General features: G+C 29.0%; 1 protein-coding gene across 4 annotated transcripts; it reads right to left on the reverse strand.

Moving 5' to 3' along the window:
* Positions 1-70: 70 nt before the first annotated feature.
* On the reverse strand, positions 71-24,617 carry CoRest. Of its 4 annotated transcripts, none has more exons than XM_065507282.1 (11): positions 24,503-24,617; positions 23,295-23,606; positions 23,159-23,206; positions 22,956-23,090; positions 17,439-17,653; positions 17,187-17,360; positions 11,252-11,619; positions 10,961-11,162; positions 9,262-9,426; positions 8,705-9,187; positions 71-1,133 (listed from the first exon to the last, which is right to left on the reverse strand). In XM_065507282.1, the coding sequence occupies exons 2-11, from the start codon at positions 23,452-23,454 to the stop codon at positions 1,032-1,034; spliced, it is 2,052 nt and encodes a 683-aa protein (XP_065363354.1). In that variant the 5' UTR covers positions 23,455-23,606; positions 24,503-24,617; the 3' UTR covers positions 71-1,031. The 4 variants fall into 4 exon arrangements, with proteins under 4 accessions (XP_065363354.1, XP_065363353.1, XP_065363355.1 ...); XM_065507281.1 differs by lacking the exon at positions 24,503-24,617 and adding an exon at positions 23,678-23,692; XM_065507283.1 differs by lacking the exons at positions 10,961-11,162; positions 11,252-11,619; positions 24,503-24,617.
* Positions 24,618-26,726: the final 2,109 nt, after the last annotated feature.

The following is a 26,726-nucleotide window of genomic DNA, read 5'->3' on the forward strand; positions in this document are numbered from 1 at the left end:
ATAAAATACTTTTATTTTACACATCGCATAGGCCCCCGATTTAACAAAAACATATAAATAAAACATTAGATTTAGTGGTTGTTGTTGAAATGGCAGCAGCGTTTCTTATACACCATTTATTAAACGAAATAAATTTAGATTTATTGAAAATTTTATATTGTATACAACATAAGTATTAAATTTTTTATTTATATTTATATAATACATCTGTGGCTGACAATGAAGCAGCAACACAGCATCATTGTTGCTTAAGAATAAATTTTTCTCTCTCATCTTTTAAGTAGAATAATAAAGTTTCAGTGTATTTAGTCATAGTAGGTATTAATAAATTTAATTTGGATTGATTTATAATTAATTAATGGTACATAGTTGTTTTTTCAAAAAAAACTTTTTTGTTTTATTTTTTAAAAAAGTTCAACTATAAGAATAATTTTCGTACGATAAAAATAAAATAAAAAGTAAAATTTGTTTTATTTCTATAGTTTTTCACAACGTTATTTTTAAAGTAAAAAAAGCGAAATAATGACTATATTATAAAACTAAATAATTCAAAGTTATTAATTAATAATTCCAATCAATATAACCAAAATAACAAATGGTACAGAGACAGACGGATAGACCAGTCTGGCGGAACAAACAGAAAATAAACATAATAAAATTAAAAGCTTAAAATAAAAGAATGATTAATTTTTGTGTTTGTGTTTGTTGGTGTTGTTGTTGTTTTTTTTTTAAAAAATTTAATATAAACATCATCTGCATTTGGCAAACAATTTAAATAAACAATTTATGTTGAATAGTGCAAATATTTGTTTCAATAGTTTTGCGTATGTGTAGGGGTTTTTTTATCTGAAATATTTAATTTTGTTGTTGTCTTGAACCAGCAATATTTTCATTTAGTTTTTCAAAGTATTAAACATTTTTTCTTCTTATCGTAAAATTTATAATATGTATGTATAATATTAAATTATATGTATTTATGTATGTATGTATATTAAATGTAAGAGTATAATCTGCATTCGAGGGTTTCTATTTTAAGCAGGACTTGATTTAGGAAAATCCTGATTTGAAACACTCAAGGCAATCCTTTTAGCTGAAGGTGGTTGTATCTCCGTTGGTTCAGCATCTAAATCGATCTGAAATTTACAAAATAATTATTTAATTACCAATTAAAGTTTTCATTTAAATTGAAAAAAATCCATATGTCCCGGTACACACTGTGAAATAATTGCTGCAAAACATTTTTAAATTCTCTTTTGAAACTGCATTCGTGTCCACACAGTGAAGTTTTTGCTTTTCACTTTTTGACATTTATGTACAGAACAAATGAGAGCGAATAAATGTGGATGACATACTCAACAAAAACTTCATGTACATGAAACAGAGTACCCTTTCTTATTCCTATTTCCCCTTTCATCAACAAACTCAAATGTTGTGCAGCAAATGTTTCACAGTATGGATGAGGACTATGAAATTGAGAATTTATAACTGAAATTGAAAAAATTCCCAATGAATTTTAGAATTTCATATTGAGAAAATAAGAAATTAGACTTATTAAATTATATTTATATTAAATCCAAATGAATTCGAGAATTTAAATTTTAAATAAAAGAATTATGAGAATTTCATTAATTTCAAAACATGATTTCTGGCATGTTTACGCCGGGGGTAGCGCGTACATGGCGTAACCTGGAAGTCCAATTTTCACAAACTTAGAGCTAGTTTCTGGGATAGAGATAATCTACATTCTTCGCTTAAACCTAAATTAAACTAAAAATTGTGTTTCTCACTTATTGTTTATATGCTATATAATCTAGGTTTAACTGAGCATCATTGGTGAGTTAGACCTAAGTATAAAACGCCAAAGCACAAACAGATGAAAAATAAAATAAACAATTCAGCACAGCAGCTCTTTGTTTATATTTGCTTTATTAACATCAATATAATTTTTAATATACATTTTATATACTTTACTTTTAGAAAGTTAAAATTTACAAAAAAAAGTTATGTAACGCGGTTGTTTTTTCTTTTTTATAGTATTGCCATATTTATATGAAAAAATTTGAAGAATAAACCAGGGTTTCGATATTCAGCTCTAGCAACATATTTCTTACATTTGACTATGCAATAAATATGAAATTATCTCATTTCATCACAATCAGCTAATATAAATATTCATACTGTTCGTTCGTATTACTATTAAAATTGCAATGCTAGTCTGCAATTTTTAGTAGCAAACACAATCCATTGCATATCCACCAAAATATACACTGGCGAGCAAAAGCGAGTGCATGTTCAGTATACTTATACTTAAATTGTCATAAAATGGCAAATAATAAAGCAAATTTTATGAAACTTTCAGCGATTATTCTTTATTGTATTAACAAAAAAATTACTAATATTTAATATGATAATGTAAGAACAAAAGCAAAATATTATAAAAAAAACATATGGTAGCTCCATTCACTCAGTTTTGCACGTTATGTTCGATATGAGAAAATGTAGGAATTACTTCTCTGACATAATAAAAATTTGCCGTTACAACATGCAGCTGGTAATTTATCATCTACTTCTTGAAGTTAGTTTTGTTATGTGCAGTTGTTTTTGATTTTATTAATTAGTAAAAGAAGCTAGAAATAAAATATAAAAAAATGAGGAAAATCAACATCGACACTGAAAACAGCATAGTAGCTTTGACTGAAAGTGGACATTCATCGAGAAGAATTGCTGAGCAATTAAAAGTGAGCCAACGTACAGTGATTGTTGTGAGAAAACGTCGAAATGTAGCTTCGGTGCCGAATATTGGAGGTCGCCCAAGGTTATTAAATGATTCAGACGCGCGATTAATGGTACGCGAGATGAAAAAAAATGCTTTGAAAACACCCAAGCAAGCTGCTAGTGCTATAAATAAACACGTAAGTGAATGGACTGCTAGAAGAGCACTTCACAAAATCGGTTTAGTGGCAGCAGTAAAAAAGAAAAAGCCAGCTCTATCAGATAAAAATATAAAAGCGCGTCTTGAATTTTGCAAAAAACATGAACATTGGACCATAGATGATTGGAAACGGGTTATTTGGTCCGATGAAACAAAAATTAACCGGTTCCAATCTGATGGAAAAGAATACTTCTGGAGCAGACCTAATGAAGCTATTCAAAAGCATCACGTGAAACAAACTGTCAAACATGGCGGAGGAAGCTTGATGGTTTGGGGCTGTTTCACTTGGTGGGATTTAGGACCGATTGTAAGAATTTATGGTACAATGAAGAAAGAGGACTACCTACAAATTCTTCAAACACATTTATCCGTTTTTGTGGACCACAGCGCCTATCCCGAGGATGAAATTATTTTCCAACAGGACGGAGACCCCAAACACACGGCAAAGGTTGTCCAAAATTGGTTGTCTGAGCAAACATTTCAGGTGATGAAATGACCAGCACAAAGCCCAGACCTAAACCCAATCGAAAATTTGTGGTCCATATTGAAGAGGCGATTGGGACAACACAATCGAGCCCCTACTAACATAGATGAGCTTTGGAGTCGTGTAAAAACAGAATGGGAAAATATTCCTAATGAATTTAAGGAGAATTTGGTCATTAAAAACAAAGGATTATGGATACCGTACTGAAATGAAATACTTTATAGTTGCTCCATAGAAACGTGCAAAACTGAGTTAATTGAGTTGTCTTATGTTTTTATATTGAATATATTTGTTTTTGTTCTGTCATCATTGAATTTAATATTAATTGAATTTAATAATATAATAAAGAATAATTGGTGAAAGTTTCATAAAATTCCCTCTATTATTTATAATCTTATGACACTTTAAGTATAAGTATACAGAACATGCACTCGCTTTTGCTCGCCAGTGTATGTTCGTGCTTTAGTAGCACACACAGTTTTTTTGTCGTGCTAATATTGCACTCCATTCGTTTTATTTTGTTGTGCTGGCAAACTTTTCTAGCAAAAATACACACTTCTGTAGTTGTGCTATAGCACAATTGACATTTCTGCAATTGATGCTATCAGTTGCTGTTCTTGATAAGTGCATAACAACATATCAGTAAACACACCCAATGTACAGTTGGGTAGAATCAAAATTTGTTTGAAATAAATCTGGCATTTCTAAACGGCTGATCTGATCAGGATAAAATTTGACGCGGGCGTAGCCAAGGAGTATTCGAGTTTAAATTATTGAAATGGGCCCTACAAATGCCCCAGGGGTTTCGCTATGGGGGCTCAGAAAGGGTACCTTCGACATGCAAAATTTTTAAACACCTTCCATTTTTTTGTTTCCCATTCGATTTCAAAGAGTTTTGTATGTTCGCCTATGTCTTGAAAAAATATGCTTGCGTGTGCTATTTATCTCTTATACTTTTCGAGTTATAGGCATTTCAAAATTGAAATTTTAAAATTTTGCCATACCTTGGTCCGCTTTTTTAAAAATATAGGTCGTACTTTTGTACCGAACGGGCTCGATTTTTTTTTGTTAGTTAGATAAGTAAATTATCAGTAATATACAAAATATTTCAGAGTAATATCGATTATAGATCCAAAAATAAACGATTTTCAATTTAAGAATTCAAAAAATAGTAGATTTTTGCTGTTTTTTGGATGAAAAGGTGACTTAACTCTTTTTTATTAAAAAAAAACTTTCTTTAAGAACATATAACAATGTTATGTTTTTCTGTAAGGTAGCTTTACAGAGAACATTTTGGTATAAAAAACATGTCCTATTTTTTGAACATGTTGCCCTTTCGTCCTGCGGAATTTGACCTATTTTTTGATAAAAATTTCAACTTTGGGCCACATGTTCTAAAATCCCAAAGTTGGGATCAAAAAACGGAAAGCAGCTTTAGAAACCTTGATGTGTTCCCTATTTATCCCCAAAGTATTTTCCTAGCCCCGAAGGAAATGTAGACCCTATGGTTAAAATTGTAAAAAATACCATTTTCGGGATTTTCGCTTAAATTTTTAGGAATTGTGGGATTCCTTTTGACCTTTTCAAAAGTTTTTTTACACTTTGTAATTTGGAATGACAAATTTAAAAAACGTTGAAAATTTCATTGAGTTTTGCTATAAATAAAGATTTTATTACATATTACATATTTATTGAGTTTCTAAAACTAAAATTTTTATCAAAATTTTAATATGATTGCAAATACATATTAGGAACAATTTGATCCACATTTATTCCGAACATTTTTTTTTCTTGTTTAGATATTTTAATTTTTGGTCTTACAAAAAAAATTCAAGTCAATATCTCAGTTAGATTCAAAAATATTTACACTAATGAATAATCGTTATTTCGTATTACATACTTGACAATAAAATAACTAGCAGCATCCAAATAGCCAAAAAACAAGAAATATCAATGCAACCATAGCAGAGCAACCAAAGAAATGTAAATTGCTGCCAGAGAAAATTGCTAGCACAACAAAACAAAAACTAATGCTGACGCGCAATATTAGTTCGGCAAAAAAGTGTGTATGCTGCTATAGCAGGAACATACACATCTGCTCAAAATAATAGATACACCTAATTGGAAAAAATTTAAATGGCGGTAACATTGAAAATTTCCTCGCAAGCGTTAAGAATACATCATATTATTAAAATTTCTATCTGGCAATGTCATGTCAGTCAAAAATCTGGCAACTATTTGCTTTCATGTTGATTTTTAAAAACGAATTTATTTGAATTACAAAAAATTATTTGCTCATAAAAATAGATACACATCAGTAATTAGTAATTTGTTTATATACAATTTTTTTTTTGTGCAATTTTTTGTTCCTATTTACGTGAAACAGTAAGTAGAATTTAAATTTTAGCAACAATTTTATAAAAAATAGGACTCTTTTGAAGAAAATGGGACGAAATCATCATTGTACCGAAGATGAGAAAAAAATTGTTCAAACGATGAGAAATCAAGGAAAATCATTACGGGAAATAGCAAAGAGCATAGGAAGATCTTTACATTTTGTCCAAAATGCTTTATCTAAAAAACAAAAAAGAGAAACTCGCGGTAGACCAAAGAAAACCAGTCCAGAAACAGATAGGCGGATCGTCCTTATGGTTAAAAAAGACCCTTTCATATCATCGAAAGCTATTTCTGCGGAGCTATGTAACGAAATCAGTCCACAAACAGTTCGTCGTCGTCTTTTACAAGCTAAATTGCCGGGAAGAATTGCCAGAAAAGTGCCACTAATGCGCCAAAAAAATATCAAGACAAGATTAGAATTTGCTAAAGAGCACTTACAATGGTCCGGGTGTGAAGGCGAAAAAAATGGAGAAATATTTTATGGAGCGACGAAACAAAAATAAATTTGTTTGGAAACGACTGCCAAAGAAATGTACGCCGACCAAAAGGAAAAGAATTCCACGTTAAATTTACAAAAAAGACGGTAAAACATGGCGGGGGAAACATAATGGTTTGGGGTTGCTTTTCATGGAATGGTGTTGGTCCGATATTCCGAATAGAAGATACCGTGAATGCTAGTGGGTATAGAGACATATTGGAAAACGTAATGCTTCCATATGCATCGGAAAATATGCCATTAATATGGACATTCCAGCAGGACAACGACCCAAAACATAGTTCAAGATTAGTTAAAAACTGGTTCTTGGAGAATAACGTACCTGTTTTAAGCTGGCCCAGCCAATCCCCTGATTTAAACCCAATAGAAAACTTGTGGAGTGAATTAAAGATAAGGCTTTCGAAGGAAGTTTTCAAAAATAAAGACGATTTATGGGAAAACGCAAAAAATATGGTACGAGATTCCATTGGAGAAGTGTCAGAACTTGATATCCAGTATGCCCAGAAGAGTGAAGAAAGTTTTACAAAACAAAGGTGGATATACTGGATACTAGCTTTACTTTAATAATAAACTAATTTTTTTAAGATAAAATTTATTAGCTTTTGTTTAATAAGAATTTTTAAAAATGTATCTATTATTATGAACACCAAATTTTTCGAAATTTAAGAAATTTAATTTACTTTATAATATTTATTATTAATTATGAAATATTTTGTTTTTGTTTTTTACTCTCCTTTTAACTATAAATAAAAATCGACTGAATTTTTTTTATAATTTTACAATATACCATTATTTTTTTTCGTTTTTAAAAAATAAATTTTGGTGTATCTATTATTTTGAGCAGATGTGTATATTTTGGTTGTTGTGCTACAATAACGAGTTGACAACTGGTTGTATCTGCTACTAGAAATTGCAAACTAACATTGCAATTTGTATAGTAATATATGAATAGTAACAGCAAATTTATATTAGCAGAGTTATACAAAATTATAATAGTAACTATATTTTTAGTATGCAGATTGATAAAAATGTATATTTACTGCAATTGACGGCTAATATAGTAGCAATTGTAAACCCTGGAATAAACATGTGATTTGACTGAAAAGTATGGCAATGCTAACAAAATTAATCCACTAGTGAGAACAATCATTGGTTAAATTCCGGCAAAATATGTTTCAGGATTAATATAACAGCGTGTTAAGCTGAGTTTAACTGACAAGTAGGAAACTGGCTCTTAATCGATATGTTTAATAACAATTCATTTATATAAATAAAAGTAAAAATATATATTCGCAGTAAATGAGGCTGTATTCCGTCAAAAACTCGTCGAATCTTAGCTTCCAAGTGCTCTATAGTTTCTGGTTTATCTACATAGGGGACTTTACATATCCCCAGAGAAAATAATCTAAATGGCGTTGAATCACATGAACGAGGTGAGGTGGTCATTTAACAATTCCATCATTCGTTTGCCAAATGTTTCTCTCAGTAAATTGATTGTAACACTCGCTGTGTGAGATGTGGCACCATACTGCTGAAACCACATGGCTGCAATACTAATGCCTTCCATTTGTGGAACGCAAAAGTTAGTAAGCATGCATGAACCAATGATTCTGTAAAGAAACAGAGATGGTGTTTCGACAAGTGCTTGAGGATTATCATCGCTCCAAAAGCGGCAGTTCTGTTTATAGACATGACATTTAACCAAACTGAACAAAATTTTCAAATGAAGGATGTGTGTGCGCTAGCCGCGACGGTCACGACCATATTTAAACAATGGCATAAAATTATCTAATTAATAAAGCCAATTTGATAGTTTAAATGATACGCCTATATAAAAAACCTCTTTATTATGACCGTGTAAATAAATATAGCGTACACAAATTGTAATGAGTGCAAGTTGAATATTAGGCCGCTCAAAATCATTTCCACGACTCCATGTCAGACCTAACTGTGCCATCAAAACTATGGAGAATCGAATCCAACAAAATCTATTTATATAAAAAAAAACATAATTGGGACTTCGCTTATAGAAAGACATACCGAAAGCATGGAAAGCAGATGACCTGGATAGACGAGACCAACTTTAATTTATTTTGTCGTAGACAACATGCTTGGTCTCATGTTGGAGACCGAACAGTGTTTTCGATACCTACTTGTTGCCGTGGCCCAAAAATGTACCTGATAGTTGCAATTATTGAAATGGTATTATTTATAGTTTTTCTTAATTGAAATTCCTTATTTCAATTTGATTTTTCTCAATTTCACATTGAAATTACCATTTTCAATTTGAATTTTCTCAATTTAAAATTGAAATTCACAATTTACTTTGGTATTTTCTCAATATCATGTATAATTTTCACAAATACCATTAAAAATGGTGTAGTATTTTACTTACCTCCAATATAATATTATCTTTTATAGGGATTAAGCCACTCAAACTGCTTTCACTTTTACGCTCATCAGTGGTAGTGGTGATTGTGGAAATCGTTGATTTAGAAATAGCAGTTTCACTCGATGTTGTATTATCCGATTCTTCATTAACACTATTAGGTACGATTTCTTTCTTTTTTAATAGAGTGCTACTGCTGCTGGTACTGGCTGTGACTGAGTCATATTTTTTTACACTGCAATTGCTGCTGACGCCCCCACCACCACTTCCAACAATTATTGGCTCAGCATTTGTGGAGGTACTATTGGCGGCATTCAGAGATAATGATGATGACGATGAGGTAGTATTAGCCGATGTGGCTGGAGCATTAACTTCTTTTTCGGCCTCAAATTTCTTAATGATTTGATCTAGATTATAGCGACGACGATAATTTACATAAAATGTTTTTACATGTGCTTCTGTTTTGGTGCCCAGAGTTTCAGCAATTGCCTAAATTTATTGTGTGTTCAACAAAAATGTTAATTTTCTATTGTATGCTAATATGAAATGAGGGCTTTACTTACTTGAAAATCTTTTCCATACTTTCGTACTCCCTGTACAGCTAATAAAATTTCATCATTAGTCCATCGTGCATTAATGCGATTTGTAATTTCATTTGGACGTATCTCTTCCAAATTATCAGAGTTTTTACGTTTTAATGCGGAGATATTTTGCTTATTCAACTGTACCTAAAAACAACATTGACATTTTGATAATCATATGATTTTAAACCTTTTGAAAATGAATGTAAATACATAGTTTTTCATATTCATTATTCGTTATTTTCGATAAGGTTTTCATATAATTATATCTAAAGTAGTATGTATTTGCTATACGATATTTGTTTGTATGACATCGTTTTATGATATTGATTATTATGATACACCAATGATTGTTTCATGAATTACAGAATTCTTTTATAATGAGTTAACTGAATACCCAGGCAGAAAGACAATTAGCACAAGGTTGTTGACCAACAACGCCACTACTTTTATTTTAAATGTTGCCACAACATCGTAGATATAAATTTCAAATATTGGATTAACAAATTTGCGGCATAGAAATGAAGCAAAGATAGCACAGGAATGTTTAACATTCAAAAAAACTGTTTTTATACAATATTGTGCAAACAATTTAGATTTATACAATAAAATAGTTTTTGTATTCTAGTAATTATATGTCCTTTATAAAAATTTCGAATACAAGTATTAGATTTATTTTTGGCCTAATCCGCAACCGAATATTCGCTCGGACTCTAGAAATAACAAATTTAGCGCTAGTGGGTTTCAAAAACAAATCATTTATACAAATTGATGTTCTTGAAATAACATGATTTTTTACTTTGAAACAAGTTTGTTTACTCGAAAGTAAAACGAGTAAATCATGTGAATTTCATTTACAGAACACCAAAATATGTGAATTCGTTTTAAAATCAATACAGGGGGAAATGTCTGATTGAATTATTTTCAAAACGACCTGAAGAACTTTTTGTTTTTAAAAATAATGTTGAAAAAACTTTCGCTTTAATTCCCCAATTTCACTGGCCTATTTTGCAAAAACTGTAAATATGCAGAACCATTAACCTAAAGTTTATTCTTTATTTATTCTTCCTACATATCGCACTGGTTCCTCTAAAGAGAATCAACTCAAAATTTTAAAATTTTCAGTAGGACCAAAAAATATTTTTTTTTAAAACGTTACAATGAAAGTTGAAGACGGATACAACTGTATTTTTCGGCGAAAGTGTAGAGAAAATGATGTCAACTATACATCGATTTCTTGCAAAAACTGAAAGTTGAAAAATTTGGAGATGAGTCCGTAGAGGAACCAGTGCGATATAATTTTGAAGCAGTCTAGAAGTAAATAATTTAAATATTTTCATCTTTTGTAGTTATTATTGAATATATCAAGTGGCCAACAATTCGATTTACTATTGTACTTCAATAGAACTTTGATTCGCTACATTACAATTAATTAGGATGTTAAATACTGGACTATTTAAGTTTTTTTAAAATGGAAATTTAAAATTTTCTTAATTAAATTCTCTCCTTAGTAGTTTAGGCAAGGTGTTAGGGTAAGGTGTTAGTAACATAATACAAATTAAAACAAAAAAAATGAAAACAACTAAATTAAAATAAATGAACGAAAATATAAATGAATGAAATGAAATGAAATTATGTATGTAGAATGAATGAATGAATATTGCAAAATAACAATTCTTACTTGACTTAATAGGGAGACAATTTCACGATCAATATTTGCCAGTAACTCATCTTGATTATCATTTGCACTGGCCAGAGCCACAATATCATCATGATTAATGTACATGCCACGTGGCGGCTTGCGTTTATGGCGTTCAGCATTGCGGTCACGAGATCTTTTGCTAAAATACGGACCCGAAGTGGGACGTTTATTGCCAGTGCGTCTGGTAGGAGTTTCAAGAATTGTTACATCATTAATAACAGAAAGAAGAAAAAGACAAGACAAGAAAAGAAACAAAAACTAAATGTATACCTCCAATGATGATGGCAACTGGAACAAAGTTTACCGTGTGGCGAATTATTCAATATATTACAGGCCACACCACAATTCGAACAATAGCCGGCGGCACTGGTAGAGGAGGAGGAGTTGGAAGTCATAGACGATGTATTATTTGTATTGGTGACATTTTGTATGCCATTCGAGTTAATGGAATCGTTATTCATGTGGGACGGATTTATAGAGAGCAGTTGGGATTTATTGGCAATATTGTTTGAAATGTGATTCGATTCGTGTTCGATGCCACCTTCACCACTGTGGCCAGCCATATTATAATTGGCGGCGGCACCATCGTTTGTTTGATCAATTAAATTTACTGCTTGTAATGATGACAATGTTTGTTCCTAAATTTCGTTTTTAATTTTTTCGTTTGGTTTTTTTTTTTTTGTAAATAATGTTGTGGCAGTTGTTGTTGTTGTTGCGGTAGCCAGGCGGAAAAGAGAAAGAAAACATACATAAGATTTTTTGTGGTAATTTTTATAATTCGAAAATTGAACTACAAATTAAAACAAACAAAATAGAACAACGAAAAGAACAACAAAAATCTTATGGTTTTTTATTAAATTTAGGATTTCATTTAGTTCTTCTTCGCTTAAAGATTTAAATAATGAAAAGTTGGTTGGTGTTTTTTAGGAAGACGAAGAAGAGAAGAGCTTGATCAAACAAAATTTATGTATTTTTCTTTTAATATTTTAACAAGGTTAAATTTTATTTTATTAATTTGTATTATTATTTAATAATAATAATACCGCCAACAACAACTGATTTTACAAAACATTATTTTTGTATAACTTTATAAATTAATTGTCACGTGGTGGTCGTTTGGTCGGGACGGTCTCATTTTCAGGTTTCCTAATTTCGAAATATTTTTCTACTTTTTTTTTCTCAAGTAAAATTGTATTTTGCAGAAAGACAAGACATTATGAGATAATTCTAATTTAAAGGAACAACTGAAGACAGTCTAATTGAATTGAAGATGATGGTGGAAGCACACAACAACTCAGATGAAAGACAGAAGGTTAAGATAAACAAAAAACTACAAGGAAACGATGAATGTTGAATGAATGTATGAAGTAATGCATGAACGTTAGTAAATAAAAACAGAGCAGAAGTAGAAGGTAGAATGAGTATACGATTCTTATTAAAAAATTTCCCAATTTCAACATACACAAAAAGCATAACAAAAACAAGAAAGAAGAAACAAAGTGCTAAAAAATGTACGAATAGTTTTTTAAAAAATGCCAATTAATTTATTTATAGTATTAAAAAAGAAACACATGAATTTTGTTTAATCTTCTCGCAGACAAAACATTAATTTTCTTTTTTTATTGTTATTTTAAATTTTTTTTCTCTTATGATTTTGGTTGAGGTGATTTTTATATTACTATTTCTATAATATTTATATATATATAATTTCTTTTCAATAGTTTCTTTAATATAACTATATATGTATTATTATTATTATTCATATTATTGTTGTTATTTATTATTTATATGTTTTTGATATTGTATATTTCTATAGTTCTATAGTAAGTATAATAAAGTATGATGTTAGTTTAAAAATATATAAACAGTCTTTTACTAAAAACTAAGCAATTTAAAATTAAACTTATGATTATTATTATATTGTTTATTATATATATTTTTTGTTTAATATTTATGTGATTTATTTTGTTTTCATTTTATGTATTTCTTTCTTTTTTCAATTTTAATTTGTAGCTAACAATAATAAATACGCTTGTAAGGAAAACAAAAAAAAAATAAGATCTCCAAACAAATTATTTGGCTGAGCACAAACTACTCTTTTTTGCCTCTATTTTCTAAAATTATAATTAAATAAAATCTTGCTATAATTGCTGTTGCATAAACATACATAATCTGGTGTAGTTTGTCTCATATACACTATAAATTTAGGAATTTATTGGAAATTTCCATGTAAAAATATATTAAAAACAACTTGTTATTGGTTGGTAAAGTGCTTTTAAAACTTAATTTTTATTTAAATATGTAAACTTTGTAAATGAAAATGATAAAAAGTAAAATATGAAATTCAACTTATTTAGTTTTTTTATTCCTCCAATTTTTTTTTATAAATTCAACTGGGAATTTTGATACCTGATCAAACTGTAACAGGTTACAAATCTTTCCACTGCAGCTGCAGAAATACAGAAATACATTATTCGTTAAGAAAGATAACATTTTCCAATTTAATATTATTATTCCTAGAAATACGAATATTTTTTATTATAAAATCGAATTTTAAAGTGTTTCCTTCACCCTATCAAAATGTTACATTTTATACCCATCACCAAAATGATGGGACACGTATAAATATTCATCGTAGACCCACGATGAAGCTATTTCAATCCGCCTGTCTGTTGAATGCACGATAGGCCCAACAGGTATGGACTTAGGGGGATGAAATTTCCTCAAACATTATTTGTTGTTCAGAAATGGGTAAAATCGGTAAAGTAAAAACAGAGTTATGAACCAAAATGTGAGGCAACCTTCAAAATATTTTTCATAGGATCCATACATATCTATTATATAAATAGTACAACACTTTTACTTGTTTATATTCACGATAGAACAAAAACAGGTCGCTTTTCATTTATGGAAGTAATAGTAATCAGCTTTTATAATACGCCTGCCATTTAGCAGAGTCAACAGTTCAAAATACAAAATATTCCTCACATTTTGATAGAATTGATAATATTTTGTTCCTCTTTTTTTTATTTATTGTTTTATAACTACATTGTTTTTCGAAAAAGTTTTCTTTCGAAGCGAATAATGGAATAACCACTCAGAGCTATGGCGAATGTTTGGTATTCCCCCATTTTGTGTAAATCGAGTGATTTCAAAAAACGAGCGATTTTGATATTCTGTAAATTGCACGATTTTATACATTGAAACAAGTTCGTAAATTATATGGATTCAATTTACACCAAACTATGTGAATTAGTTTTAAAACGAAAAAATTATTCGGTTTATAGGTTCCATCATAGAGCCAGATACAATTGAAAATGTTCTGAAAAATTCAGTTGGTATGATGTGAAACAAGATGTCAAACAAGACCGAAACGAACTTAATATTCCGCCTAATTTAAATCAAGTCGAAACTTTTCAAATGTAATATTAACTTCCAAAATAATTTAAATATCTAAATTTAAGAGCACCATAGCCCCAAAAATTCAAACACTTGAACATTTGGTTGGAATTTGACTTGAATGCTAAATATTTGAAAAAATTAAATATTTTTCAAACAATAAACATATAGCTTGAATTTATGTTTCCTTTTTACTGGAGAATGCTATTGGAATAAAGTGTAATACAACTGTAATTCAATTGCTTGACTATGATTCAAGGCATAGACAACAACTAGATAGGTATCTGAGAGCCAAAAACCAAAGTCTGTTGTCAGAAACCTAATTCATGAGAATGTATTGCATGTATTTTTCACACCCGTATGTGTGAAAAGAGAGTAATATTTTACTTTCTCCTTCCGTTCTATGCGTTTATTCTATGATTCAAGGCTTGAATTACACTTGGTTTCAACTTGAATTCCAGCATGTTCTTCAGCTCACTTTTAGGTGTCTCGCATATTGTACAGAAAATAATTTTTAGAGAGAACAGTTTTTCTGGTTGGTTTTTTAATCAGCCTAATTATGAATAAAAAATTCCGCCGGAGTTTGTTCCCAGGGAGTGTTTTCGCATTGAATTTGAATAGGAAAAATGAGAAAAGGGAAAAAACCGAGGAATTTTTATACATAATTGGGCTGAATATCTATTATATTTTACAATATTCAAAGCTTGTTTCTTCCTTAAATTTTTAATAAACATTGGATTTTCTTTGGTTTCTGTATTCGGGTATATTTTGCTCGAATAGCGAATTTTTTTAATCTTATACTGAAATCACATATTCGTTTGGACTCCAATAGCCACTTTTGAATGCAGTGTGAAATAAGTCTAAGCCACAGAATGAAATACAGTAAATTAAAAATTGGTTAAGTCATCAAAAATTAGTTCGACGCTAGATGAGATATTAGATTAGGTCAAAGGTCACATTTTCATTTAGCTTGAATATACTAAATCTTAAGGCTGTGTTAGCTGACCGTTGATGGAATGTAACCGTAATTTTGACTTAACGTAAGACTTTAGTGCGATTATAGAACATTAAACATTTTTGACATGAATTTCACGTAATTCGAAAGTTGTTTTATGTCAAATAGAAAATAAATAGTTTTCTTCAAAAACACTTGGCAGATGTCACGTAAAAACGTAAGGAAATTATATTTTTAACAGATTCAGACGTTACAGTTACTATACATTTTTTCACTATAATACTTTACACACAACATTACTTTACGGTCGGCTGACGCAGCTATTAGATATGTCGTTTAGAGTTAATTTTACCTAAAGTATATTTTTCACTATTCCAGATATTGTATGTAAAAGATCACATTTTTATCATTAGTAAAAATTACATTTCTTTTCATCATCCTTTTATAGCATAGTCTTCAATTTTGTTTGCGGAAACATAATAAAGCGCGCCAAAATTTATTTCGAAAATTAGAGTAACAAAACACTAACAGAAATGAAAAAGTGACCTTCGACCTTAAATATCTCAATTAGCGTAGAAGTGATTTTAAGTGGCTTTTACATGCTGTTAACACGTCAACATAAGTTGCTCTAACCAACTTCATTCTACTTTTTGAATGAAGTAGAATGAAGTATTAAATAATTTTTTAATATTTAATATAATTTCAAATAACTCTAGTCTTTAATTATTATAATTTATGTTAATTTCTTAACATAAAGTTATACTGTCTGTTAAAATAATGTTTGTATTGAAACTGTCCGTATAACTTTAGATTAACAAATTACTAGACATTGTGAAAATTTGTGTAAATAACTTAAGAACAGAATTTGATTAAATAACACCAATTCCGATATTATTAAGTCCTTTTGGATTGAATTAAATATCAATTAAATTTAATAGAAAACAGGGGGGTTCACTTTAGTTTTTCTATTTTAGAAAATTTTAAATATTTTAGATGCTGCGTTTTTTTTTATCATTTTCAAATAGTAAAGAATACAATAAAAAATATATAATTTAGGAAAAACACAATAAATCTTAAAGAAAAGTGAATAAGTGATTTAAGTGTTAAATAAATAATTCAATGAAATAAATGAATCTTACAAATGGATTAAAACAATTTACACTTAATTTAAAATAGAGCAGAGAAAAATGTCAAACAACAAATTAATGTAATAATATATCTTCTAAATACATTTATACAAATTTCTGTGATCTATTTTAAATTAACTTTAAATTGCCCATTAAGTTTTTCTTTGTGATTGTATGTTTTTTGTTTTACATAATAATAGTTTTGTATTTCCTTGTTTGAATTCTTGTTCCAATTTATAATAATGTGTATATTTATGTAGTATTTATAATTATGTATGAATAAACAAAAACTAAAATTTACTCATAATTATGTATATGAATATAAAAATATTGACTATATTACATTTGTTTAAAATAAAATTAAAATAAAATAAAAAAATCATTAAAAAAATAGGGATAAATTTTGTTTTTGTTTCGTTTTTATTTTTTATGTTTGTTTTTTTAAAAAACTACACCTAAAGTTAAGCCACAGCGTAACTATAAAAAAGCCAAAATGATTTATCGTTTTCAAAAGAGTTGAATTGTAAAAAATTTAATAAACTAAACTAAATTAAAAAAAATAAAAAATAATAAAAAATTGTGATCATATAAAAACAGAAAAAGGAAAATAATAATAAACTAAAGTTTACTAACTCAAAAATAAAAATAATAAAAAAAATCAAATAAAAAATTTAAAATAAATGTATAATTAAAATGAATTAACTAAATTCTAACTAATAATTACCTTATCATCATTGTCGGATTCTTCATTGCTGCCATTGTCGCTACCGTTTTCTGAAGAACCACCCTCTTTGTTGGCTTTTATTTTCTCCTGACGATCCATAACACTTTGACGATGTCTTGTCTTTTTCCATGAATAGTAATATTTAACCAAGCTGGCTATTGATTTATCGGGTAACTACACAAAATTAAGAAATATTTCAATTTAGTTTTATAAAAGTTATTACAAAGAAATGTTTATATGAGTTTAATTTACCATTTGACGTATACGATTGAAACTTTTGCCATGAAACTGAAATGCTTGCTCAAAAAGTACTTTATCTTCGACAGTCCATTCATCGGGAAATGGTGTAAAGTTTGCCAAATCCATTACAGCTCTTTCTAAATCATGTTTGTGCCAAAACAACATACCCAGCGCCTGTTCACCATTGTAACCATATTTCTCTTTGGCAACTGATATGTATTCCTCAACTATTAATAAAAGATAAAGAGTCAGTTAATAATTGAAAATAAATGTTTTAATTTAAATATGTAATAATTTTTGTATAAAAAGTATGGTAATAATTAATATTTAGCGGCAATTGTAATAAAAATTTACAAAAATTAAAAGAAAAGATTTTCATAATTTACAAATTTTATTGTTTATTATTGCAATGATCATAATTACCCCCAGTAACACGAAGTCTGGTTATGTTTTAACTAATAGTTATACTGACAGTTTTCATACAAAAATAATTTTAACCGACAGTATAACTATTAGTTAAGGCATAACCAGACTTCGTGTTAACGGGGGTTAGAGTGATAACGAGTAAAACGTTTCATTATATTATCTGAATATAAAAATGCTGATGGAAGACCTCATTTTTTTAAAGCGAAACTTTTTCAAACTTAAGAAATTTGGAAAAAAGGACTACGAAATTTTTTCCATAAAATTGTTGTCAAATGTTTGCCGCTACGTTTTATAAAATGAGCACCTCAATATAAAGGATATTATAACTTCTTTATATAACTCTTCCAAAATATGATTTAAATCCGTAATTATAGCTTATATGGGTCATTTGCTATGGATCCCAAAAATATAAATCGATTTTGGATGTTACGCCCTTAGAATAAAAAAAACTGTATATTTGATTGCAAACCTTTATATTTGACATTTATGAGATTCTTACGACGTTTTAATTTGGCAAATATAAGTTTCTTGTAGAGATATTCGGGTTCTCTCGTATAAATAATTTTATAGATCATCAATATATGTCATAAGATTTTCACACAAAATCATTCTTACAAAAATGCCTGCATCTAATGATATGTAGATATGTAGGTAATTCTCCCTACAAATGGATCCACTAAATACGTCCGCATTCACCTTCGATTCTTTACTTTAAAGTTTGTAGTTTAGAAATTTCGTTGCAAACAAATAAATAAATCCAGTGTAGTTACGCTAAAATTAGCTAAATTAGATTAGTATTGGATTGGATTTTGGATCGCAACGTTTGGAAAAGTAGAACATTGTATGAAGAATACTGGAAAAAACCTTGGATTTTTATAACGCGTTTTTCAACCGTTTTCGTTTCATTTTATAAAATTAACAACGAGTACCTCGAGTAGGGCCACACACTTTTTTAGCACAAACTTGTTTGACGTGTTTACTCTTGCAAGTGTTTTGTAAGATCAAACAGCATCAAATAAAACTAAATTTTTTTGTTTTGAATTATTCTCAAAGAATTCAAATATATTTTATTTCTTTTAAGTAAAATATTTGCCATGTGTGACCCTACCTTAAAACATTAACGTACACAATATTCAATGACCTCTCCAACGACGTATGTATATAACGCCATATAAATTTGGACCGACTATGGGACAAAATCGGGAATAATTTGTATTAATCAGAATTTTTTCCATCAAAAATTGTTTTAAATATTTATTTGAAAGTATACTTTGATGAAGTGTATATTAGATTCGGCACAGCCGAATATAGCATCTTTACTTGTTACAAAATATGTACACTGATTTGTCATTACATTGAAAAACTTATTTCACTGGTCAATTTGGTTTATCTTCTTTCAATGGTTTTTATTGAGTTCAGTTTAAAAATTCGTCAATTCTTTTTAATTTAATTTTTTTTATTTAATATTTTAATGTAAACTATAGGCAAGGTTGTTGAAAATAAATATAAAAAACAGGCTCCTAGAAATGAAACTAACTTTTTATTATATTTTTACATTTGTATGGAAAAAGAAGACCTTACAATAAACAACATTTTAGATACTGATGATTCATTCTATGTCTTCAGTCAAATCGATGGATGTAAAAATTTCATTGAGGGTATTTATTTCAAAAAAAGGAAAATTAAACTCAAATATGTATAAACTCATATATGTATATATAGGATTTTTGTATATCATCCACATATTTTGTTTCTTAATATCTTAATATTTAATAAATTACCCCAAAACGGAAAAAAATCTTACTAAAATTTTTAAAACCGAAAGCGCGGCATTGAAATTTTTTGCATCATTGTGCTACTGCAATGTCCAATTCTAAGGCATCTTATCGACGGCCTATGTCCAGTTTTCTATAATATCTCTGTAGTAAAATTTCGACGTAGGATCGGTTATTTGACATACAATTTTTACTTTTGGAGTTTAAAACGGTATACTTTGTTTAAAACATTCCGAAATAATTAAATTTAGAAGCTTTGTATAAGCAAATTGGTTGGAGGAACCAATTTCGATTGTTCTTGGAAACTTACTTAATTTTTTATTCGTTGACCTAACAATGTGGAATGTTGAAGTTCCTGTCGTACCATTGCGAAATAGATTATATTACCAATTTTACATTTCTAAAACTAATAAGAAGCTAAATATTGCAACAAAAACTTCACATTTTTAAAACTAACTTATTTTGTGTCCAAGCTATGAAATCTTTTTACAAACTAAAAGACGCAAGGTTAAGGAATAGAAGACGACTCCTCGCTATGAAATTGTATAAACTGATTCGTAAGTGAGTAATAATGAAAAAATGTACAACTTTTAATTAAATAAACACTGACTTTTTTTAGATATATATTTATGTTTTGAATCCTGGCAGACTAATCCCTGTATTCTTAACATTATCACAGTGACATTATAATAAAACTGAAAATTTGACAACTTTTGATGGAAATTGTTATTTGAATTTTTTTGTTATAATCAAGGTGTATTAATACGCCTTGGTTATAATCTTATTATTGTCATAAATTTCAGAATTGGGGGATAGTCTATCAGGATTCAAACCATAATTATATATCTAAAAAAGTTTTAGTGTTCTTGTTGAAGAATGAGAATGAACTTTGTTAATATTATAACTTGTTTTATAAGTCATCGAGAGTTCCAAAACAAGTACAAAGGTTTGGTTTTAATGTGATTCAAGTTGATGAAGAACCCAAAACAATGAAACAGGCACTAGAAAGTCCTAATAAACAAAAATGGCAACAGGCAATGAATGAAGAACTAAATGCATTAATAGAAAATGGAACGTGGGAGATTGTAAAATTACCAAAAGGCAAGAAACCTATTGATAGCAAATGGTGTTATAAAATCAAAAGGAATTCAGAAGGTGAGATTGAACGTTATAAAGCTAGATTAGTCATTAAAGGTTATTCTCAACGTTATGGAATCGACTACGAGGAAACTTTTTCACCTGTGGTTAGATATTCTTCAATCAGATTACTTTTAAGTCTGGCTGTTCAACATGATTTGGATATCGATCAAATGGACGTAGTAACAGCATTTTTACAAAGTGAATTAGATGAGGAAATTTATATGAATATTCCAGAAGGTTTAAATGAAAACAAGGATTTGGTATGTAAACTTAAAAAGTCATTATATGGTCTCAAACAAGCAAGTAGAGTATGGAACAAAAAGTTAGACCAAACTTTAAAAAATATAGGACTATTCCAATCCAATACAGAACCTTGTATATATTATAAAGTAAATAATAATGAAATAACATACGTCGCAATTTATGTTGATGATATTTTAATCTTTACGAATAATCCTGAAAGTAAGTCTAATATAAAGAAAAGCCTTACAAATATTTTTAAAATGAAAGATATCGGAGAAGCAAATTATATTTTGGGGATGAAAATTACAAGAGATCGATTGAACAGAAAATTATGGCTTGACCAAGAACAATATATATCTAAGGTTTTAAAAAAATTTAATATGGATGATTGTAAACCTATCTCAACTCCCTTAGACATAAATAAAACGGTTACCAAAGAAATGAGCCCACAAACTGAAGAAGAAGTTGAAGAAATGAAAAAGATACCATATCAAGAAGCAATTGGAAGTATTATGTATGCAGCTCAAGTAAGTCGTCCAGATATTTCATTTGCAGTGGGGGCTTTAGCCAGATTTAATAATAACCCTGGTAAGGCACACTGGCAAGCTGTAAAGCGTATCATGAGGTATCTTAAAGGAACTATGAAATACAAACTACAATTTTCTAAGGATGAAAATGAATTCATCGAAGGATTCTCAGATGCAGATTGGGCTGGAGATGTAGATGAAAGAAAATCAACCTCGGGTTATGTTTTTAAGTTTCAAGGTGGCTGTATTTCATGGAACTCTAAGAAACAGCAAACAACAGCGTTATCAACAACAGAAGCGGAATATATGGCTTTGGCAGCAGCTGGTCAAGAGGCGTTGTGGTTACAATCTTTGTTTAATGAACTTGGAAGACCATCATCAATTGTAATAAAATGTGATAACAAAAGTGCTATAAATTTGTCTCACAACAACACTTATCATGCTCGTTCAAAGCATATTGATATAAGACATCACTTTTTAAGAGAACTAGTTAATAATAAAAAGATCATTATTAACTATCTCAATACCGAGAATATGGCAGCAGACATCTTAACAAAATCCCTATCAAGTGTGAAGCATTTTCATTGCTGTGACCTGATGAATCTTGGCGTTCATTCTAGTGGGGGTGTTGAAGAATGAGAATGAACTTTGTTAATATTATAACTTGTTTTATATATTGTAAATTGAATCAATATAGTTTGTTTTAATTGTAATATTTATTTAGAAAATTAGAAAATAAATTTTCACTTTTTGACTGTCTTTCTAAATATACGTATCACATACTAACAGTTCTTGATGATGTATAATGTATCTAAATTTAAATTTTTTTCATTATTACTCACTTACGAAAATTTCTTAGCGAAGAGTCATCTTCCAGTCTTTTTGAATATTTTCGTTTGTAAAAAGATTTCTTAGCTTGGACAAAAAATAAGATAATTTTAAAATGATAAGCTTTTTATTGCAATATTTAGCTACTTATTAGTTTTAGAAATGTGATATTGGTAATGTAATCTATTCCGAATTGGTACGACAGGAACTATAACATTTTTAGTGATATCATTTTACAAATACATGTCGCACATCCAGTTCAAAAGTGACACAACTCAAAATTTTAATTTTTCAGAAATCGAAAATAAATTTATACCAATTGAAACATAATGAAAGACATTTGTGTTTTTTTTTAGCCACAGTTAACAATAACAGAATACACTGATATCTTTTTAGATAAACAAATGTATTGTGCATAGTTTTAGCGTAAAATTCATTTTTCGGGTTTATATAACCCGACAAATTAATTTTGACTTGTGTCACTTTTGAACTGGGTTGCGATATGTTTATAGTATTACATATAATAAGCTAGTGTAACGAGATAATTAGTTCTATATCTCCTAGTTATTCAATTAACTTTAAATACTTACGTTTGGTATCAGGAATATCTTTAGTGGGCGACCAAACAAGCAATGCACGATCATTTAGGACTTCGGGTTTTCGATCCGGTTCAGCTATTAAAGGTGGACACACTGCCTGATAGTCACGACCAACGCGGATTTTTTCTAAGTAAAAGAAACAAATAAATCCATAAATAAAAGTAATGGAAATGAAGTGCTTAAGATTTATTTACCTTCATATTCACTTTGTTTAGCTTTTGATTTGCCATTACGTTTGATGGCTAAAAATAATGATAAGAAATAAACAAAAGATGGAGTTACAACCAGGCTTGATACAAAAAAAAAAAGTAATAAGTGGGCAGTACTTACAATTATCATCATCTGAACTTGTTTCGGGAGTGCCAGTGCCACCGGGAGCACCAGCAGTGCCACTGGCACTACCCGAACTTGCGCCATGTCCATTAGGGCTGGGACCACGCGAACGTCTGCCATTACGTACTAATTCTGAATTACGTTCCGCCAAAACCATTGTGTTTTTAAATGAAAGAAAAATCGGGCACAAACCAAAAAATATTGATGTGATTCACACGTCGTGCTGGAACAATGATCACCACTAAAACAACACGTTCTTAGTTCCAATAGTGGGAAGAGTGGGCGCAAACAGTTTTCCTATAAATAATACTGAAATTATACAAAAAAAAAATATTGTTTATTTAAATTATTCACAAATTTTAATAAATTTCTAATCTTACATCACAATAGCTTTTACTTTAAATTATTTCAATATTTATTTATAATTACAAGAAATAAAAGAAAATTCAAAACTGCAATTTGAAATCCTAGCAAGCGAAAATTCAATTTGAACTGAAAATTCAGTCAATCCGTCACACACAAAACAACTTGAATGAAAATGAAAAAAAAAAGAAATTCAGCATTTGCAACGCAGCAAGCCAGCCCAAAGTCTCTAAAGACAGCACACTTTTGCAAACGACCGTATATTGTAAAAATAACGTCGCTTAAAAGGCATAAAAAAAACAAGAAACACACCAAAAACAAAAATATAAACAAACAATTTACTACGCTAGAGAATATTGATTGAAAAAATTAAAATATTTACAATTTATTAAATAATTCCGCGCGTATAACACATTTGGTCGGTCATCAAATACTATGCACAATTGTCTTTACACTTTTTCTTCCATATCAATTTCTGTGTTTCTTCAAAGTTCATGCACCACAACAATTTTCTTAATTTTAATATTTTTAAAATATTTTAACAATTTACCAAAATAAATATTTGTTAACTACTCAGTCTAGTGTAATTTAATAATCTGAACTGTGTGAAATACAACTGCAGTTCTTTTACCTATAAAGTCTCTACTTCAACACAATGGTGGGTAATGAATGGGCAGGTAAAAAAATCCTAAGTGAATAAAACAGAGTTGATTTTTGCTGAATTCAGATACACAGCACACTTTTTCCACTCCAGAACGACCGTAGTTACTAATAAAACTATTTTTGCCTCACCTCCAAAAACTCAATAACCACCATATTTCCACTTTATTATATATACTTACTAATTTAATCCTAAAATTTTACAATTTATCAATAAATTAGTCTTTAAAATTTTTATTTTTATTATGCACTTTTCAATTAAAATAAATTGTGTGTGTTATTCAAAGATGCTTGTTGACACATTTTAAATTTACGATATTAGGGTGATTTCTGTGTTTAGTGTGCACAACACAAATGTCACGTATTCAGCTGTACTTTTGACAGCTGTGTTTAGCATGTAAACGGGTAGTGAGTACTCGCTTTATTTGTGCGACTACTTTAACCTTTATACGAGCATTGGGTTAATATATGTATTATGTATGTATATATGTATTTGAACATTAATAATTTGATTATTTTATCTGGTTTTGGGTTCTATAGTCGATTGTTCGAAAATGTTTGCAGAAAAAAAATTAAAATTCTAAATTAACTTTTTGGTCGCATAAAAGTCGACTACCAATTTTTTTTTTAATTAATAAAATTGTTTGATCATCAACAAATTTAGGAACCATATAATTTATACATTGAAATAGGATAAAAGTCGAAAAAAAAAGACTTTTCATAAATAGTAAAAGTCGACTATTTAAAATTTTAAAAAAAATCTAATTCGAAAAGTCGACTTTTAAAAAATCGAAAAAAGTCGAAATGCAAACCTTGTGGAAATATATTTTCTAAAATCTCAAAAAGTTGAATGTCGTTTAATGTTTTAAAGCCTTCATACATTGTAATTGCAACTTTTTTAGAAAATTATTATTAATCAACAAATTCCATATATACATATTTATATTAAAATAGGATACTAAATCTAAAAGTCACCTTTTCGTAAATATTTGAAAATATTTTTTTCGGTAACATCAATAATCTGAGAAAAACCGTATCATAATATACACATCTGTTTCCAATTAAATCCGCTAGAAATTAGCCACCATTTTGCATTATATAGTTGCTTCTCGCGATTCTTGGAATTGTACAGCCAAACATTTTAGTTTTGACTGTTTTATTGCTTAAATAAATGACTAAACAACATATTAAACGTTGTTTAAAACAATAATTTTTACCTGAAAAATAACAGCTGTCAGCGAAATTCATGTGCGAAATACACCATTATAAACAGATTAGATTTTGTTTGTAATTGCGTCCATATATTAAGGATTTTGTGAAAGGACGCGGAAATTTAAACATCAGATTGACATTAATCCTTTCATGGTTTTTTTTTGAGAAAAAATAGTTTTGAGTCTATTGCAAAATTGTATGGAATACCACACAAGCCAAGTGGGATTCATTATTCGGACGTATAGTATCGTAAAGATATCGCAAGTTTTAGATTTATTTTAAATACGTAAACGTATTACATATTTTTAATTTTGTTGTTTCCCAATAAACTAGAGAACGACATTAGCTTACGGGGGCTATTATGATATCCAATTTTATTATTGAAAACTGAAAAATAATTTAAATTAAAAATTTTCAAACATCATACGATAGAAGAGCCCAAAATGAATATTAAATCATTTAAATTGTAGGTAATAAACATGCGATCCATGTTTTCAGTTTTAGTATGAATTGATCTGTATGCAATCTTTAAAACTTTCAAATATTTGCTATAAAATATGCATATGTGATATGAATGAGATGAAAATTATGATTTGTTGTTATACAGTGCAATCGCGATAATATGAACTAATTAAAACCAGACCAGTTCACCTTTTCAAGCATCTAATTCCCATCTACAGAAGTAGGGAAGTTCCTGCTGATTTAGATTTCAACTCTGTGTAGATAGATAAAATACGTTAAAAAAATAAAAATAAGATGTTCATATTTTAAAAAGCTTTAAAATATGAACAGTTTAGTTCACTAAGTTCATATTTTAAAGTACTCTATGAATGTAAAAAGTGTTCATATTTTGAGGTGTTCATATATTGGGGTGTTCATATTATCGCAAGTGCACTGTAATTATTTTTCTTTCATGTTTTTTTCTTATTTTAGCATTTTCACAAATTATTTTACCGTTTTGTATTAAAATCTTAATTTTCATAAAAAGTGGACTTTGCACGTTTGCCCTCTAATCTATCGATAATCTTTATTTTCATCTACTCCATATAATATATATATATTTTTTCAAACCCTAGTCACTACAAAATTATCAAGTACTCGAATACTCTGTATGAAAACAGCACTAACTGTCAAAAACAGATTTATTTTCATTCTGTTTTCTTTTTGCATTCGTCATAAAATTTGTGCTTAATT

This window comes from Calliphora vicina, chromosome 4 (genome assembly GCF_958450345.1).
Source record: "Calliphora vicina chromosome 4, idCalVici1.1, whole genome shotgun sequence".
Taxonomy (NCBI): Eukaryota; Metazoa; Arthropoda; class Insecta; order Diptera; family Calliphoridae; genus Calliphora; species Calliphora vicina.